The sequence below is a fragment of the Danio rerio genome, chromosome 8, assembly GCF_052040795.2.
Source record: "Danio rerio strain M-AB ecotype USA chromosome 8, GRCz13ab, whole genome shotgun sequence".
NCBI lineage: Eukaryota > Metazoa > Chordata > Actinopteri > Cypriniformes > Danionidae > Danio > Danio rerio.
The window spans coordinates 42,872,992-42,889,883 of NC_141028.1; the positions used below are offsets into that span (position 1 = coordinate 42,872,992).

Below are 16,892 nucleotides of genomic sequence, written 5' to 3' on the forward strand. Positions count from 1 at the left end.
TGGCACTCGTCTCAAGTGTATTAATATTTCTAAATATGGTAGCCTGATAATACTGGCACCAAAATATATGAGCAAAACAGGATTGGAAGAAAAAAGTATAGTAGTTGCTAAGACAGAAAGTATATTTCTATAAAGCCGATCAGTCTCAAATATAATACATTTGCATTAATAAAATTCACAAATACACAGCACAATTTGCAAATTCAAAACAATTCACAAAATCACAACTCCAAATCATAAATTCTAAACATCTCATAAATCACAACTCCAAATCATAAATTTTAAACATAATGTATACATCCACAACTCCAATTCATACATTCTAAACACAATTCATAAATCCACAACTCCAAATCATACATTCTAAACATCTCATAAATCACAACTCCAATTCATAAATTCAAAACATAATTTATACATCCACAACTCCAATTCATACATTCTAATTCACAACTCCATTTCATAAATTCTAAACATCTCATAAATCCACAACTCCAATTTATACATTCAAAACACATAAATCCACAACTCAAATTGATAAATTCTAAACACAATTCATAAATCCACAACTCCAATTCATGCATTTAAAACACAATTCATAAACCAACAATTCCAATTTAAAAATTCTTAACATCTCAATCCACAACTTCAATTCATACATTCAAAACACAATTCATAAATCTACAACTCTAATTCATACATTCAAAAGTAAAAAGCAAAAATATTTCCCAGATTCTCACATATACGTTGTATATAAATATATTTAACATGTTAACACAATTTTGTATAAATGAAGTTCTTAAATCACTTTCCTCATGCATTTATGAAATATTACGAGTCCTTTGAATTTTCGTGCAGTATTCTTTGAGACCTTTCAAGCAGGACTTGATTCATACACATTTTTTAAAAAAGATATTCTGTTTAGCCAAATGTAAGTTTTTAAATCCAACAAATCAAAACACTCCTTACTAAACAAACACAAGAAGCTCCACCATTTAATTATTACTTTATACAAAATGAATAAATTGTTTTGTATAATTAGAATAACATCATAGTAAGGTGTTTTAAGCAACTTTATCTTGACAGACTGGCACAAATATTTAGACTCTCATCATACTAGGGCATCTTATGGCTCGTTTCCACTGACTGGTACAGTACGGTACAGTTTGGGTCAGTACGGGTCACCTTTATCAGGCTTGCGTTACCACTACCAAGGGTACCCTTTTGGTGGGCGTGGTGTATGACAGAGTTTCAGTCGCAACATTCTTGCTCGAGGAAATGTCAAAATAGCCTTAACAGTGGCTTACATATCATATGAGAAGCACTTCTCACAAAACAGATGCTTTATACACATAAATACTTCTGTATAAATGTTTTTTACAATTTTTTTGAACAAGAATTTGATTTGATTACAACTGCAGATCAATGACAGTGCAAAATAACCTACTGTAACTTCTGTGATTATATAAAATAAAGAAACAAATGAACATATATAAACACATGCAGACCCTTACAGTCTCTGATATGTTACCAACAACAGAAGAACTACACACAGCAGACATTTAGTGTTTATTTAGGTAAAAAAAAAAAACAACAGAAAATATAGCCCACAATATAGGCCACAGTCAGAGCAGACCTCTCATCTGTGTCTGTAATCTTCAGCAGCAAAAGTAACCTCTGTTAGAAAGCAGTTCCATCTTTCTAAGTTTATTAGTGTTCATGTTTGCTGAAAAAATAATGTGCTCCTATTTTCCCGGCTTCTCGTTTCCGCGCTTCACTCTAATGTTTGTCCTTTTCTTTCTGAATGTGTCATTCTCGCGTTTGTCAGCTTCTCACAGGATTGTGTTTCAAAAGCACGTCAATAATCAAGAGCACGGTATTATCATCAGCTCAAGAAGTTTGTTATTTCAGAAATAGACACGCAGCAAGCGCAAGGAAGAAAGCGAAACCGCTCGCGCTTCAGATTGGCTCGTAAAAAACTATGGGGCACTAGGTTAATCTGCTCTTCCTTTTGGCTTTGTGGCTGTTCATCACGATGACAACAAGGTTTGTTTGAGCCCAGGTCGACCATGGCTCGTTATTATACATTTATATAACTTCGCTGTAATCTCTCACTGTGCATTTCAAACATGGCGGCTCTTTTGTTTTGATTCTGGCTTGTTGCGCAAGCGAATGACGCATCTCTGTAAAGCAATAGCATTCAGCTGCATGTCTAGCTCCTCCTTTTGGTACCCTTTCTTGTGTTTGGTACCCTTTCGAAAGGGTGCCGAAAAAGTGGTATGGTACGGTTTGGTTCGGTTCACCTTTTGACAGTGGAAACGGCCATAAAAGCGTACCAAACTGAACCGTACCGTACCACTCAGTGGAAACAGGCCATTAGCATGTCATCTGCTTTATTTAGCTTTTTCAGCTATAATAATCATTATAATCCGTGGTAAAACTGTCACATTGCAGAGCATGGAGTGAATAAAATTGTAGACTTGACTTGAATTAAATAAGCTGAGTAACGTTATTAATCAGTAATATTGAGTACGATAATCTTATGTCATCCACGAACCGCGGGATTCATTGCATTCACAAGCAAATCATTGATTCAAACGAATCGGTTAAATAAACAACTCGTTTAGTAATACATCTAATAATACATACGTAATAATACACAGTAATAATCTTTTTTGTAATATGCATTTATACAAGATGCATATGTGTGAGCATATATTAGAAAACATGTTTGCTTTTTACTTGTGAATTTATAAATTGTGTTTTGAATTTATAAATTATGTTGTTCATTTTTGAATTTTATGAATTTTATATTTCACTCTAAAAGTACTCATGTGCAGTTTACATGACCAAACTCATCCTTCCATCCCTTCTTCTGGGTGTATAACTCAAGTCTTCCACAATTGTCCATCTCTCTCAAAGAACGGCTATGAATACAGAGGGGAAAGCGAGCAACAGAGTGAGAAGTGGAGTAAAGGAGAGTGGTACAATGACTGTCTCTGTGCTCGTTCGGCTGCCAGGACATGAGGAACGGAGGGAGGAGAGTAGAATTTGACCAAACAGAACATTGTATATTGGCAAGAGGGGGAGAGAGAGAGAGACAGCAGACGAGTTGAATAGACCCTCCAAAGCCCATCTCCACCAGGCTCAGCTGCACAAGGACAGGCCTGTGCCTTAGAAGGGCGAGAAAACCAACACCACACACCTTGAATGCTCTGCATCAGAGCCCTTATTGTACACACCACTTTTCTCAGGATACACTACACCCCCGAAGCAGGACTAATGGATATTCCTGCTATCTTTTCCTCTCTTAGCTCACTCTCTAGAGACTATATCTCTAACTGAATTACGCTTTATAAAGATCACCGAGCAGAAAGCACCAATAAAGAAAAATGACCCTCAGTGCCAAGCACAATACGCGTATAGATGTGTATATACAGCACATGTGACAGAAAAGGATGTGGCATAACTATCTACTAATCTAAGCTTTTAGCAGTGTTACAGCTGTTTAAAACCTTTTGATTTACAAGTAAAAATCAATGTTTCCAAGCAAGCAAATGGGGTCATACATTCCATTCAAAACATGGATACATATACAGCATTACATACTCTATCCAATTATAGAATAAAATGTTTCCACCCAGGATGACCCTGATCAGGTTTGTGTTTCCACTTCCAACAGCAACCTTACTCAAAGAAGAAAGACATAGGGGCCATTCACATATCACCTCATTTGCACACTCAAATTCAATATTTTAAATTCAATATTTTAAATGTATGGATAGTGTGCTCAAATAAAGAGAGGGAGTCTCAGAAAGCCTTTGTTGCTTTTCTACATATTCTTATGGGATATGTGAACAGCTTCTGTCTGTTTTACAACCTCTTCCTCCAAAACTACAATGGCATTGGATATTTGACACAAGAAGATGACAAAGCTTCACTTCAAGATGGTTCATAGTTGCATGCAGTCCATGTGTTATGCGCCATGTGTCATGCCTGGGATATGTATTTTAAAATGGTGCTTTCTGCGTCATTGCAGCTTTCCTGGCTTGTAGTGCTGTGTATCAGCAAGAATCTGGCTATTTGATACATACAGTATGATGGTAGAGCTGTTAAAATATGATATATTATTATTATTATATTTCGATTTTTATTATTTCAATGATATTTTATTACAAAATATTTAATTAAGAACACCACCATAAACAAAACAGGGGGGGGGGGGGGGGGGGCAGTGCATGTTCAGCTTTTCTACCAATTAGTCCTTTTAACATTGGATGCAATTTAACTATGCTTTTTGCAGTATGTGTAATAGAGAAAAATAAACTTCTTGCGGTATCCGTTAGAGGGCAGTGTGACTTGGGGAAAATATCTAATTGTGATTTTTTTGACAGATATTGCGATTGCGATTTGATTTACTATTTAATTCTGTAGTCAAACTTTAACTGAAAATTCTGTAAGCCATGGCAGCAATTCTACTACAACAGCTCTTAAAATTTACAAACATTCTGTTTTTTTTATATTAGTTTGTCTATTAATGCTTCTGAAGCAGCAGGCATTATAATCTCACTTGTCAGCGCTTTCCTGTTTATTTTCTTTTTTCTTTTTGTGGGTGTAGTTCGATTGCACAATTCTGACTGGGCAGAACAAAAGTCTGCTCACTCAATTGGCTAGTAAGTCTGTCAAACACGGCCAAAAGTCACGCATTTGCCCTGGGATGGGGAGACATACATTGTTTATATTGCAGTCACTTGCAATTAACTGATGACAATGTTTCAAATTGCGATTCGCACAGCCCTACTTTAGAGTAAATGTATAAAATATACAGTATTAAGGTAAAAACAGACCATATTTATTTACAGTAGATAATGTTTACAACTTTAATGTACAATGTCATAACTTGTGTTTAGATGCTTGTGCTTAGTATCGATGAATAATCAATGAAAAACTGCTAGCAGGATTCTTTAATTAAATTAAATGTATTAAATAGGAGCGGTTTTAAACAGATTCAGGGTTTGTTGGCCCATGATAATCTTTTACTTGGCCCACCATCCCATCTGAGAAGAAAACAATGATGGGGAAGGTTTGAAGATTGCAATTTTAAATCTAATGTAACTTTTTTTTTTTTTTTTTTTAAAGCTGATTGAATTTAAATGTTTTAATTGAATATTGTCAATTAATCAGATGTACTTTAAATGTACATGCTGTCGCATTCACACATGCTCTCCAAGCACATCTAGAGGAAAGTATGGCAATTGTGTTATAAGAGATCATGTAATAATAAAAATAAAACCATTGGCTGAGCACACTGTAAAACATCTAAAATGTTGTTTCAGTCATTCTAAAACGCCTTAACCATTAGTGTTATTATATTATTAATGACCTCCAGAATTAAAAGCGTCTGTGCTCCGCATCTCACTCCTTCAAACGCCACTGCACGTTCACTGCATGTCAGGATTGCATTCTGAGGCACAAGGCATTTATTAAATGAAGAAAAGATTCATGCAGCTTCTCCTACCGCTGCAAATTCTGTTTTTACTGTTGATATTTGGGCAAATAATCAGCAAGTGATGATTTTGTTCACTTTGACTCATTTAATGGAAATGCTGTTTTAATTTCGATACATTTATTATTTTATGCATTTCTGGATGGAAACATAGCTAGTGGTAACAGACATAAATGTATACCATCCTGTACTGTACCGCTCAGTGGAAACAGACCATTCAGTAAGTGCTGAAGCAAAATAGGGCTAAAAGAATGATAGTGTTCCCTAAGACAGAGAAAGAAGAAGGACTTTGAAGGTTTAAGGATGAAAAAAAATGAGTGGAGAGCCAAAACAGATCTTAAAATTCCAGCAGAAATATGCGAGGGAAAGACCTAACCCTCTATGGGATCAAAGTGCCTTTTGGGAGCTAAGAAATACCACAATTATACCAGAGTACCCCACCACAGACCCTCATGACAGACAAGCATGAAAGAATCTGAACTCAATGAACAGCACGCCAGCTGTTTATGTGCTGTTTGTGTGTTCAGGGTTTCTGACCACAGACATCGCAGCAAATCAACCCTACTGCTACACCTCATTGGCTGCTTCCTTGTTCCAGTCTTTCAGCTTCATTTACTACAAAGAAAATTCCCTTATTCATCTAATACATTGTTCGGCATTGCTGACTCCAGACTTTTTTCCCCTCAACAAAAATGGTTTGCTCTAGTATAAGAATCTAAAAAGCAGACGCCACTCTGTCATGAAACACGTTATGCAAGAGCCAAAGAACGGACAAAAAAAATGAGAAAAATGTTTTGATTGTGCACAGAAGGTGATGACCTTTATTTGGACTGGATTGGTGTGTGCAGTAAATTAAAAGTGCTAACTGGATGGTTGGCTTAGATTTATTGGGAGGCCCAAAGTTCAATATCTGTGGGTCAAATTAATGGCTGAGATATGGGATCCCATACTTTTAAAAAAAATGGCATGAAAGCAGGGTTTCTTAAAGCACACAAATGCACATTAGTGGATGTCTGTGAAAGAACAAATGATTAGGGCTGCACAACTGGGCCAAAACAATAAATAAATATCCAACTGCAATTATTTTGTCAACTAATATGGTATAATATGATACACATACTGTAATGCTGTCTTTGACATTGAAGAGCCAGTTACTTTCAGGTTCTAACATTATCTTTAAATCCACAAAAATAATGATAGTACGTAACAACATAATCCCATGGCAATTCATAACTTTTTGATTTAGTGGCTAATTTGTATGAATTCGTATGATCTAATTCATACAATTTAGTATGATTTTCTCATCCCCCAATGACAGTTGGGTTTAGGTGCCACGCCTCCTTTTTAAAATGGTACAATTTCGTACGAATTAGCCACTAAACTGGCAAAACGTAAAATGTTTACGTTTTCTCGTGAGATCAGGCTTTAGGTAACAGTAGTTACAGAAATAAATCTCACCATTTTTTGCCAAGAACAAAGACCCCAGTAGAATGGACCTCCTTAAGGGTAGGGACAAACCAAATTGATGGTTAAGGCTGATTTATATTTCTGCATCAAGTGCACGCATATGGTTCAGTGCAGCCTTTGTGCGGTCACATAGCCCTGGTCATGGCTGATGCCAATGCTGATGTGCACCTGAAAAATGTAACTACATGTCGCAATGACTGACAGATGTGAGCCCTCTGGAGCGAGTGTTTACAAGTGTCGAGCCCCGTTAAGGAGCTCCAGATGAAAACTTTTGTTTTGCGTTTACCTTATGATTAAAGTTGTTGCAAGTCTGCAGATAACCGCACACTAAAGGTTACTGCACACTGAATCTGAAATTTTAGTCTGTAAATTTTGCATGTTAAAAAATAAATTCAACCTCACATTGTTTGAATCATATTGACACACTGCCTCCAATACTTTCGTCTGCAATACAAAAAATTCTAACTGGTTTAATTTTTTTTTTCTGCTTTTCGCATCCAAAAAAACGATTTAAGAGGTGTTTAACAATTCAGAGCTATCCTATCTATGTAGGCTAGTCCTAAATGCACCTAAATGCAAACCATGTGTAGCCTCTTCCCCTTTCTTTTTCTACTTTGTAGAAGAAAGCGGAGAAGAAAGTACTGTATCACTGCTTGAACTGACTCCGAAATGTTTAGCATTTTTTTTGTGATGGATTGATTAATACACATCAGACTCTGTGTGCAAGGTTTGTTTATGTGACAAATTTTTTTGCATATGAATGTGAAAAAAGCGCATATGAAAATTTCGGACTTCAGTGTGAAAAAAATGAGCTTAAGAATGATTAAGAATAAGCAAGTTTCAGCTATTTGTACATTAAGGTAACATTCAGAAAAAACAAAATGCATGAAAAGAAACTCAACACAGGAACATAAAACACGCTCCCAGCTAGCATTTCGCAAGCGTTATTGCAGAGCAACACAAAAAGTATGCAAAAGTATAAATGCATGACTACATACAAGGCATGTGCAGTGGGTCAACAGCGATCGCTCGACGTCCCATGGCTAAGTGTCTGTTAGGTTAGTTTGTTTGATGTGTTCCACAAGTCTACACTCATCGGGCTCATGTTGGTGGGAGTTAGCCATATTCAGCATTTAGCAACATTGGGGCCATTGGCAAGAGAGTGTGATCTGATTGTCTGTTCAGCTACGAATCAGAACACAAGGACAAAAACTTCCACCAGTCCTTACTTTGTTTTCTCGTCCAATATCTCAGTTTGTCATGGGGCATGAACAATATATTGCTGACTGAAAATGAAACTGCCGAACGGCAGTTAAGGTTGAAAAATGAAAGCTCCAAAATTTGGATAGCGTGGTGACGCAATGACGTTAATCAATCCATGTGCTATAACATGTAAAACGGGATCATAAACGGAACATTCAAAAAGCAACTTTCAAAACAGCAAACACTTGAATTATATTGTCTTATTTAGATTAAGCAAATAATTAGATTTACCGATGTTCACAAGCCCCAACCCTAGAAAAAAGGTTTTCCCTGTTTGTGATGACAGCCTTTCCACAAGTTAGTAGTAAGCTAATGTAATGTTAATTGCATAATGCAAATCTCAAATCCATGCTAACAAACCAATGATCAAAAGAAAATAATGCGATTAAATTCAAATAGATAAAATATGAATTGATGAGTACTTTAATCTTTAATTTTGTTGATCAATTAAAATGATTAAAATATATTTTTTTGCCAAATAAAAGATTTTTTTAGAGTCATCCACCATAATTTTGTGGCTCAAAAGTATTGGTTCAGGGACCGTTTTGGCACCAGTACTGTTTTAAAAGTATAAATTTAGCACTAGTATAGAGATGACCCCAAATGATACCCAACCCTATGGAAAACACTGCTTTGTTTAAAGCATGTATATGTGTGACACTAGTTCCAGTTTGCCCTTATAGAATGAGAATACAGAAAATTGCAAAGTGCGGGAAAGTAAAAATATCTCTCTCATGCAGATACAGAATGCACACTGTAGCTTTAGTGAGCTGTTGTCCATTTGGTGTGTTCAAGAACTTTTTGGCCCAGACGGGAGCAAGTACAACTGACATCGGATTTCACTGCCACTAGTTCTTTGACGTTAGTTTGGTGTGTCCCAGGTTTAAAACCCTCTATATGACAAATCGAAGAATAACAAATAGGAGTGATTTATTTAGTTAAACTGTGTTTTTTATTAAATTATTTTATTTTAATGGAGGTTAACAATAAAGCGACAATGCCTGTTAAAGAGTTGGTTTGCATGATCATGTTGCAGTTCTTCTCAAATGCATTGAGGGCAATTGCACCTAGTATATTAATGATGCATGTTTAAGGCTTATTAAAGTCAACACATTTTTTTTTTTCGGTTTAACTGTCATGGTGCTTCAGTTAAAATGAGTTTGAGCTCCTTTGCCAATCCTTCCACTCTCCTAATTCCTTCACTTTCGCATATTCAATTGCTGAGCAGAAAACTAGAAATTCCAAGAGTACTAAAATATCTTAAAGGCAAACTCGCATACATTCCAAATCTAAAAAACTGCAATCATCAGCTGAATGACTTACATTGCTAAGACCACTTTTCTCACTGTACAATTACAATCAAAATCCTAAATGAGAGTACCTTCATCTATAAATAACATGAGGACAAGTAAATAATATGAAATAAATAGTGTCTAAACATTTTAATTATTTGTAATAATTCTGTCCACATGAACAATTGCATTTTGGACATTTTCACAGCATTTTATATCTATGAGAGTTCTTTTGACAAAGGCCAGTGAGCAGTGTCACTATCATCATGATGACATCTCCCAGACCTTCCATGAACTTTCTTTAGAAGCATTAAAATGGTCATCTTTAAAAAGGACCAAGCATTTCTTTCAGGGGAATTGGGATGTTGTTGAGTTTAATAAGCCGTGTCATGAATGTGTGTATATTTAACAACCACACACTGATAAAATGGCTGGAATGTCTTCAGCCATCAAAGGTCCTGACTGTTTTTTCCTGCTCTGACATCTGCCTTGTAAAAACTTCTGTGGGACTGAGATTGTTGCTAAATATCTGACATATCTCACAATAACTTTCCCACAACTTCATTTGCACAATTTTAGCTTTGCGGGCAATCGCTGTAACTCTTTCCCTACATATTACTGCTGGTTCTTCTATTTTTTCCAAGATGCTAAAGAGTCCAGGCATCATCCAGTGGAGAATGCAGAGCAGCACAAACAAGATCTCATAAGCAGTGTGCTATTGATGATGCTAATAAAATCAAGGCTAAAAGAAGCAAAAGGAAAGGTCAGTCACACTGTTTCAATAATGTTCTAGATAAACCATTTCCAGATTGAGACCCCATAACCATAAGCTTTGTGAGGTGACCTTTTCAAAGTTTATATACTCAACGTTGCTATGAAAATATTGTAAATGTTAACCCTTTTATTGTGAACGGTATTTACGGATGGAAATTATAATCTCATTTCCTAGGAGTAATATCTGGAGCCTGCTGTGAAGAAGTATTAAGGTTAAATTGTCCCACTGAAAACCTGTTTTTCCCATGAGGTTCTATACCGGCGGCGAATAAATGGATTTATGAGCCACATTTCAGGAGCAGAGCGAAGAAATACTCTTTCGTGAGAAGGCTCAGTGTAAGATGAACAAACATGTAAGCCCCTTGCAGTGCTTGCATTAAGCAGAACTAACGTCAATGTTCTGCTGCAGATGCCTTCAACATTGAGACTTACCAGCCCTCGTCAACATCAACTTCACTTGTTCATGTGACAACATATAAAATTCAGTACTGATTCACATTCAGTATAAAAACAGAATAAAAATACAAAAAAAAAAAAAAAAAGCATTTACAAGAGCACACATTGTATTTATTTATAAACATAAGTGCCTATTTTGGTCAAATAAAATGTTAGAAATGAAAATACTCCATTACATGTAAAGTATATAAATAATGGATTACTGTTTACTTAATTTATGGTGGAGTGTAGTGCTACCTATGCTGTAAACTAAAGTCTTAGATCCATGGCCAAACAGCAACATGTTCCATTAGTTGTTGCTTGTGCCATGACTGGTTCAGACCAGTAAAAAAAAAAAAAGATTTTACAATTAAAACAAATTTAACCTTTAAAAAAAAAAATACAGATTTAAAAAGAAAAAAAAGTGCCATCCTGACTTTTTATTTTGAAATAACACAGTGGCTTCAGAACTGTAATTTATTCTTATAAATGAGTTCAGAGATTGTCTGTACCTGAGAAAGGGGCCGAGACAGTCTGTGACTCTGTACATTCTTCTCCTCTGAGGACCAGGAATGGAACTGCAGGCTAAAATATAAAGAAATAGCTAGTTTAAGTACCCTACAAGTCAACGGGACATTTCTGATCTGCTAACTATTCAAGCAAGATTTGATGTGGGTTGTTATAAATTCACTACTGTTCGACAAATTTATTTATTTATTTAAGACACTTTAATACTATTTTTTTAAGCAAAGATATACATTAAAGTATTACAAACATTACCCCAGGTTGGGGGTTTAACATTGGGCTAACGACTCACCTCAAAAAAAAAAAAAAAAAAGATGTTACAATATACCAACATGGTGTGGCTAAATATCAACTTTGATATAAACGGCCCTGGGAGTTAGTATTACAAACATCGAAATGAGTAGTTACAATATATTGTTAAATAAATGCTACATCCAATATTAAGCAGCATTATTTTTCACATTATTATTCAAGAATTTCTTCTTGTTGACCAAATCTTCATGCTAGAAAAAAAGGACAATGTTACAGGACTGGAAAGACGGCTGCAGAAGTTTCAGCTTTGTCATTAAAATAAGATTTTTTTGCAAAATGTTTGCTGTTACACAGTTATTCATTTATATAGTTGTACTCTAAATACACAGTGTTGACCCTAATGTGCAATACAGATCTTATTAGGTGTTCAGTATCCAAAAAAGCAAGTAACTTTCTCAGCAACATGCTGTGCTGTAATGCAGGCATCTGCCAAGTTCTGCATGATTAATCCATAATTTATGAATCTACTCATAATCCATCAAAGCATCTGCTAAATGAGTAAATGTTAATCACAAAATCTAATCAAATGAGTTTCATTAGCAGTGACATGGAATGTGCTCCAGCCTGTGAGATGTCAGTCATTTACGGTTTTAAAGTGGAGGAGAACAGATAAAGTGAAGTTTGAATCTACTGTGTGTGAGCATGCATATACATGCATATACAGTAAGTGAAAGTTTATTAACCCCTTTGCAGAATCAGTGAAAATGTAAAGAAAAAAAAAAACTTAGAACATACAAAATTATATTAAAAATGTTTATTTAATACTATACCAAAAAAAAAGTTTACAGGTTTTTTAACTATAGGCAAAAAAAGTAGTTTAGCAATTAAACAAACAAACAAAAGCTTATGTAAAATTCGAAATTATGATGTTTGTTTGAGGGATTTGCCCCAACCTTCTCCATCATTTTTCCATCTCCTCTATGATTGGTTGGTAGCCCAAATCAAAGTTACCATGGGCCAACTTCGAGCATCTGTGGTTAAAACAATTAACATATTCACTGATTCTGCAAGGGATCCACAAAATTTCTCTAACCACTGTACATGTGTGTATAGACCCACTCACACTATGCTATCCGAACCATGCCTAGGCTTGTTTGATTTTGATCGTTTGAGAAGTGTGAGTGCTCTGAATTTGGCTATATATGCAGCACAAGAACTTTATGATGTTTCTGAGCGTCAAAAGTTGCTGATCTGTTCGGCAAAACATTTGACAGCATGCAGTGGTGGATTTAGGCATGGGCAATATGGCAGATCGCCCTTTGCTTGCAGGTGGCACGGGGAGACGTTGATGGGGAGAAAAAAAACGAGCCCGAGTAAAAGCTTTGAGATACCATTTACTTTATGCAGGTATATTCATTTAGAGTGTTAATACCAGAATAAAGACTTTAGGGGCCATTCACATTTAGTGTCTTTTGCATGCGCAAGTTGGTTACTCTCTATGTGCAACCGAAACAATGCTTATGAAATCAAACTGACGCATGCACGCAGAAAACGATTCCTGTGCGCCTCACACTCCCGGTGTTAATCTAGGTTTTTTACAGTCACATCGCTAAAATACATGCGTCTATGTGCTGTGAAACCGGAGTGACTGGTGTAACTTTTATGCAGAGGTGTCGGCACGCAGCAAGTTTTGCCAGTGTACAAAATTGAAGTTTATATGATGACGATGTTATTTTGACTAATCATGGCCATGAAGCAGAAAGGAGGGATAATGAGTCAGGGAGGTAAGACTTTCTCGGCCATGAGTGGAGTCAAAGACAACAGATAACTCCATAAAATATGTTTTTTTTTTTGTTTTTAATAGAATTGTCATTAATATTCATGCAAAAGATTTCTTGAATAGTCTTTGCATATCACTCCAGTTGTGTCTTTCTTTAAATTGTTTTCCAGTTACATTTAGGATTGATTTCTGTAATTTATTTAGTATAATAATTGTATATTAATAATATTGAGCGGTATATTGGCCAGTACTGGGTTGCGGCTGGAAGGGTATCCGTATGGGGTGGTTCGCCCAGGCTGCATGCCTTTTTATAGAATTCCTAAATAATTTTGTAATAGCTGCAGTATCTCAAGTCTACTATAAAAATGATTCTCTTGAGATATTGTGTACCTTGGAGTATTTCACATATGAATAAATTGTACAACAATGCTGGTATTCTAATCAAATACATGCTCCAGATTGCAAATCCACCTTGACTACGCAAATGCCACAAAAACAATCAAAGAAACTTTACACACTTAGACATGGTATATTATATCATTGGCCAGATCAGCCTCCAGTAAACGTGACTTCTGTAGAGGTTAAAGACTACTACTAAATAAATTGTATATATCCCCATGAGTAAATTTGCTACAATCATCAATTACATGTATCATGCAATGATTTCAGTGTATTCTCTGACCAAAACATTAACAGCAAATGTATATAGAGTACACAATTTTGTTTCAATGTGACAGTAGCAAACATCCGTGTTTCAACTGTACCTCTTATTGGTGGGAGTGATCCTACCCCCTCTGCGGTCAGGGCTTGAAGGTGGCTCTGGTGTATATGGACCAGGTGACAGAGATGCCGGGCTGGAGATGGTGTACTCTTTGTAGTTCTGGTTCTCATCGCGACTCACCTGCACAGCTTCCTGCACAAGCAGTGAAAAAATTGAAAACACGATTAATAACTGTTCAGGTGAACAAAAGAAAGCAGGTGACTATCGAATGAGAGGATGAGCAGGTGCACAGTAAGACACAGGTGATCCTCACTCACTGATGAGGGCTTTAGTGTCACGCACACAGCTGATGTGATGTCCTTGTGCAAAACAACTGTGTCTGAAAATGCAACGAGTGCGATCTGTTCTATTTAAATGGACTAGAAAAAAGCGTTGCTTGTGCACCCACAATCCTGCTGCTTTCAAGAGCAGTTCAGGAGCAGTTGCCGCTTTCGCTTAAACCATTCTTTGAACAGAAATTATGTTAACTGTGTTCGCCTGATCATCCTTTCATTATCGCACACAGAATGTTTTTTACATGTTTTGTTTTGCTTAAAGTTATTTTTATTAATAGTGTTTAATTATCATCCTTTACAATAACACTGCTTTAAAATGAAATTAACTCTCCAATAATGTATAGTCAACTGGTGATCTGGGACCTTTAGCCAAGACAGACTACTGTGTATAGTTTTAGATATATGGAAATTTTTTTTTTTTTTTTAAATGTCAATTTTAAAAAATATATATTTTTGTTGAATAAAAAGTGTGTTTATGGTTATATATTGCTTGTTCTCACCACTAGCTTGCATGGTTTGGGATCATTAGAGCTATACATCAATGGATTTGCTCTTCAGTGTTTAGGCCCTCAGTAGTGATTATTAAACCACACTGAACTGAGCTGAAATGAACTTAAACACCAAATACTGCACACCCATGCTGTTTCATGACAGAATATAGTATACAATTTTTCCAGTAGTACAATGTTAACATTAAAAAGTCTATTTTAATTCGATGCATTTTCGTTTCAAATGTGATTTTTTTTAATAGTCATTTCTGTGTAACGTTTATCTACACAATTTTTGTAAAAAGTAAAAAGATTCCATTAGTGTAATTTTACATTTGTACCGCACATTGTTTAGGGCTTCAAAAATGCAGTTTTATTTCAAATGGCTGTTTTAATTCAATGAGTTACTCCATCTCTTTGCAAATGTGAAATTTATTTTTTTTTTTCTCTCTGAGCTCTTATCTGAACTAAACCTGACAAACAATAATGATTTAATAAGTACAGTGGCTCATCTTCTCTTAATGTATACCAGGTATGCTCTTAACACTCAAATCAGAGAATAAATTCAAACACCAAGTTAAGTGTTTATTGTTTTTTATGGGTGTTTTTATTTGGAACTTGTGGAGCTACACAACGATGGATTTGCTCTTCAGTGTTTGGACTTAGTAGTGAAAAATAAACCACACTGAACTGAACTAAACTTAACTTCAACTATGAAAACTGGACTGACACAGTTTCAATTTACTAGAACTACTTTATTAAGCTGTTTTGACACAATCTACATTGTAAAAGCGCTATAGAAATAAAGATGAATTTGTATTTTACTGACCTGAAAGCGGCCAACCAGCTGCTCTGTGATTCCATTGGTCTGACCAGGAGTGGGGGGAGCAGGTCTGTGTGATAAGAATCGAACATTAGGAGATGAAAGTTTTGTGGATGGTACAAAATCGCAATAAACCAGGGGATTCAAGCATATTTAAAAAGTCAAATCCATTAGTTTGTTTTGATAAAGCAGCTTGATAAATTAAACTCCACTTCAAAAGAAATAGAAAATCTTAAGTTATGCTGAAACTTGAGACACATTGTACACACAACGCCAAGACATAACACATGACTGAAAGAACAAACAACTACAAACTGATAAAAACCTCATGATAGAAACCTCAACACTGCCTTCATATAAGAATATATATGATATTTTCTCCTAAAAGTATGGAGAGTTGGACTTATATGCATATGTCCCCAAATTTCATTCTTCTCATCCATAATATGAGACATGCAGATCTAATAAGAACTCAAATACAAAGTGACCCATTACTCTTACTGCTGTTGAACAATTCATCACTCTTTATCCATTCACCAAATAATGATTTTGTCTGCTGTTCAGACCACTGCTGCTGCTGGATCCTGAAACTATAGCTGGATCCATCTACTCCAGTTGATCCTACTTGGAATCTCTACTTACATCAATAGCTTGCAATATACCACAGCCAAAATAAATGGTGCCAGCAAGAAAAGTGTGGGAAATATGAGGGAGACTATATCAGATCCTAATTTCGCACCTATTATTCAGCTATTCTAGCTTTTTATATTATAATTTACAGGTTCGTTTCTGTTGGATAGGTCTCGGGCCCTGTGATATATAGTTCTAAAAATGTAAAATGTTTAATATATAAAGAATACAAAAAAATAAAGTGTGGAGGAGGGTTGGGCGATAAAATCGGTATCGATATTTATTGACCAAATACCATTGTCAATATCGATAAAAAAAAAAGATTCAGTATGAAGTTTCGTATGAAGGCTTAAGTTTTATTAAAATGTGGCTGCTGAGCATGCACCTTGGAAGCAATTCCATTAAGCTTAGGGAGTAAGTTTGTCATTTTCAATTGGAGAGATATGCACATGTTATTCAAGCTGCGCACACGTGTCACGCTCACATTTTCCAGCTGCACCAAGTTGAAAACATATCAACTTTTATGAATGCTGCAAGCGCACTGCGATTGATGTAAGTAGAACTAACCAATCTGCTTCACACTTTGTATAGAATCTACACA

The 16,892-nt window shown here is 35.7% G+C and overlaps 1 protein-coding gene across 2 annotated transcripts in view; it reads right to left on the minus strand.

Moving 5' to 3' along the window:
* pdlim2 (PDZ and LIM domain 2 (mystique)) overlaps window positions 1-16,892 on the minus strand; it is a 117,881-nt gene that overhangs the window by 47,928 nt on the left and 53,061 nt on the right. For both annotated transcript variants that reach the window (XM_087263502.1, NM_001326402.1), the window contains 3 exon segments: window positions 15,668-15,731; window positions 14,059-14,207; window positions 11,250-11,322 (listed from right to left, as the gene is read on the minus strand). In XM_087263502.1, the coding sequence (XP_087119628.1) occupies window positions 11,250-11,322; window positions 14,059-14,207; window positions 15,668-15,731 (286 nt within the window).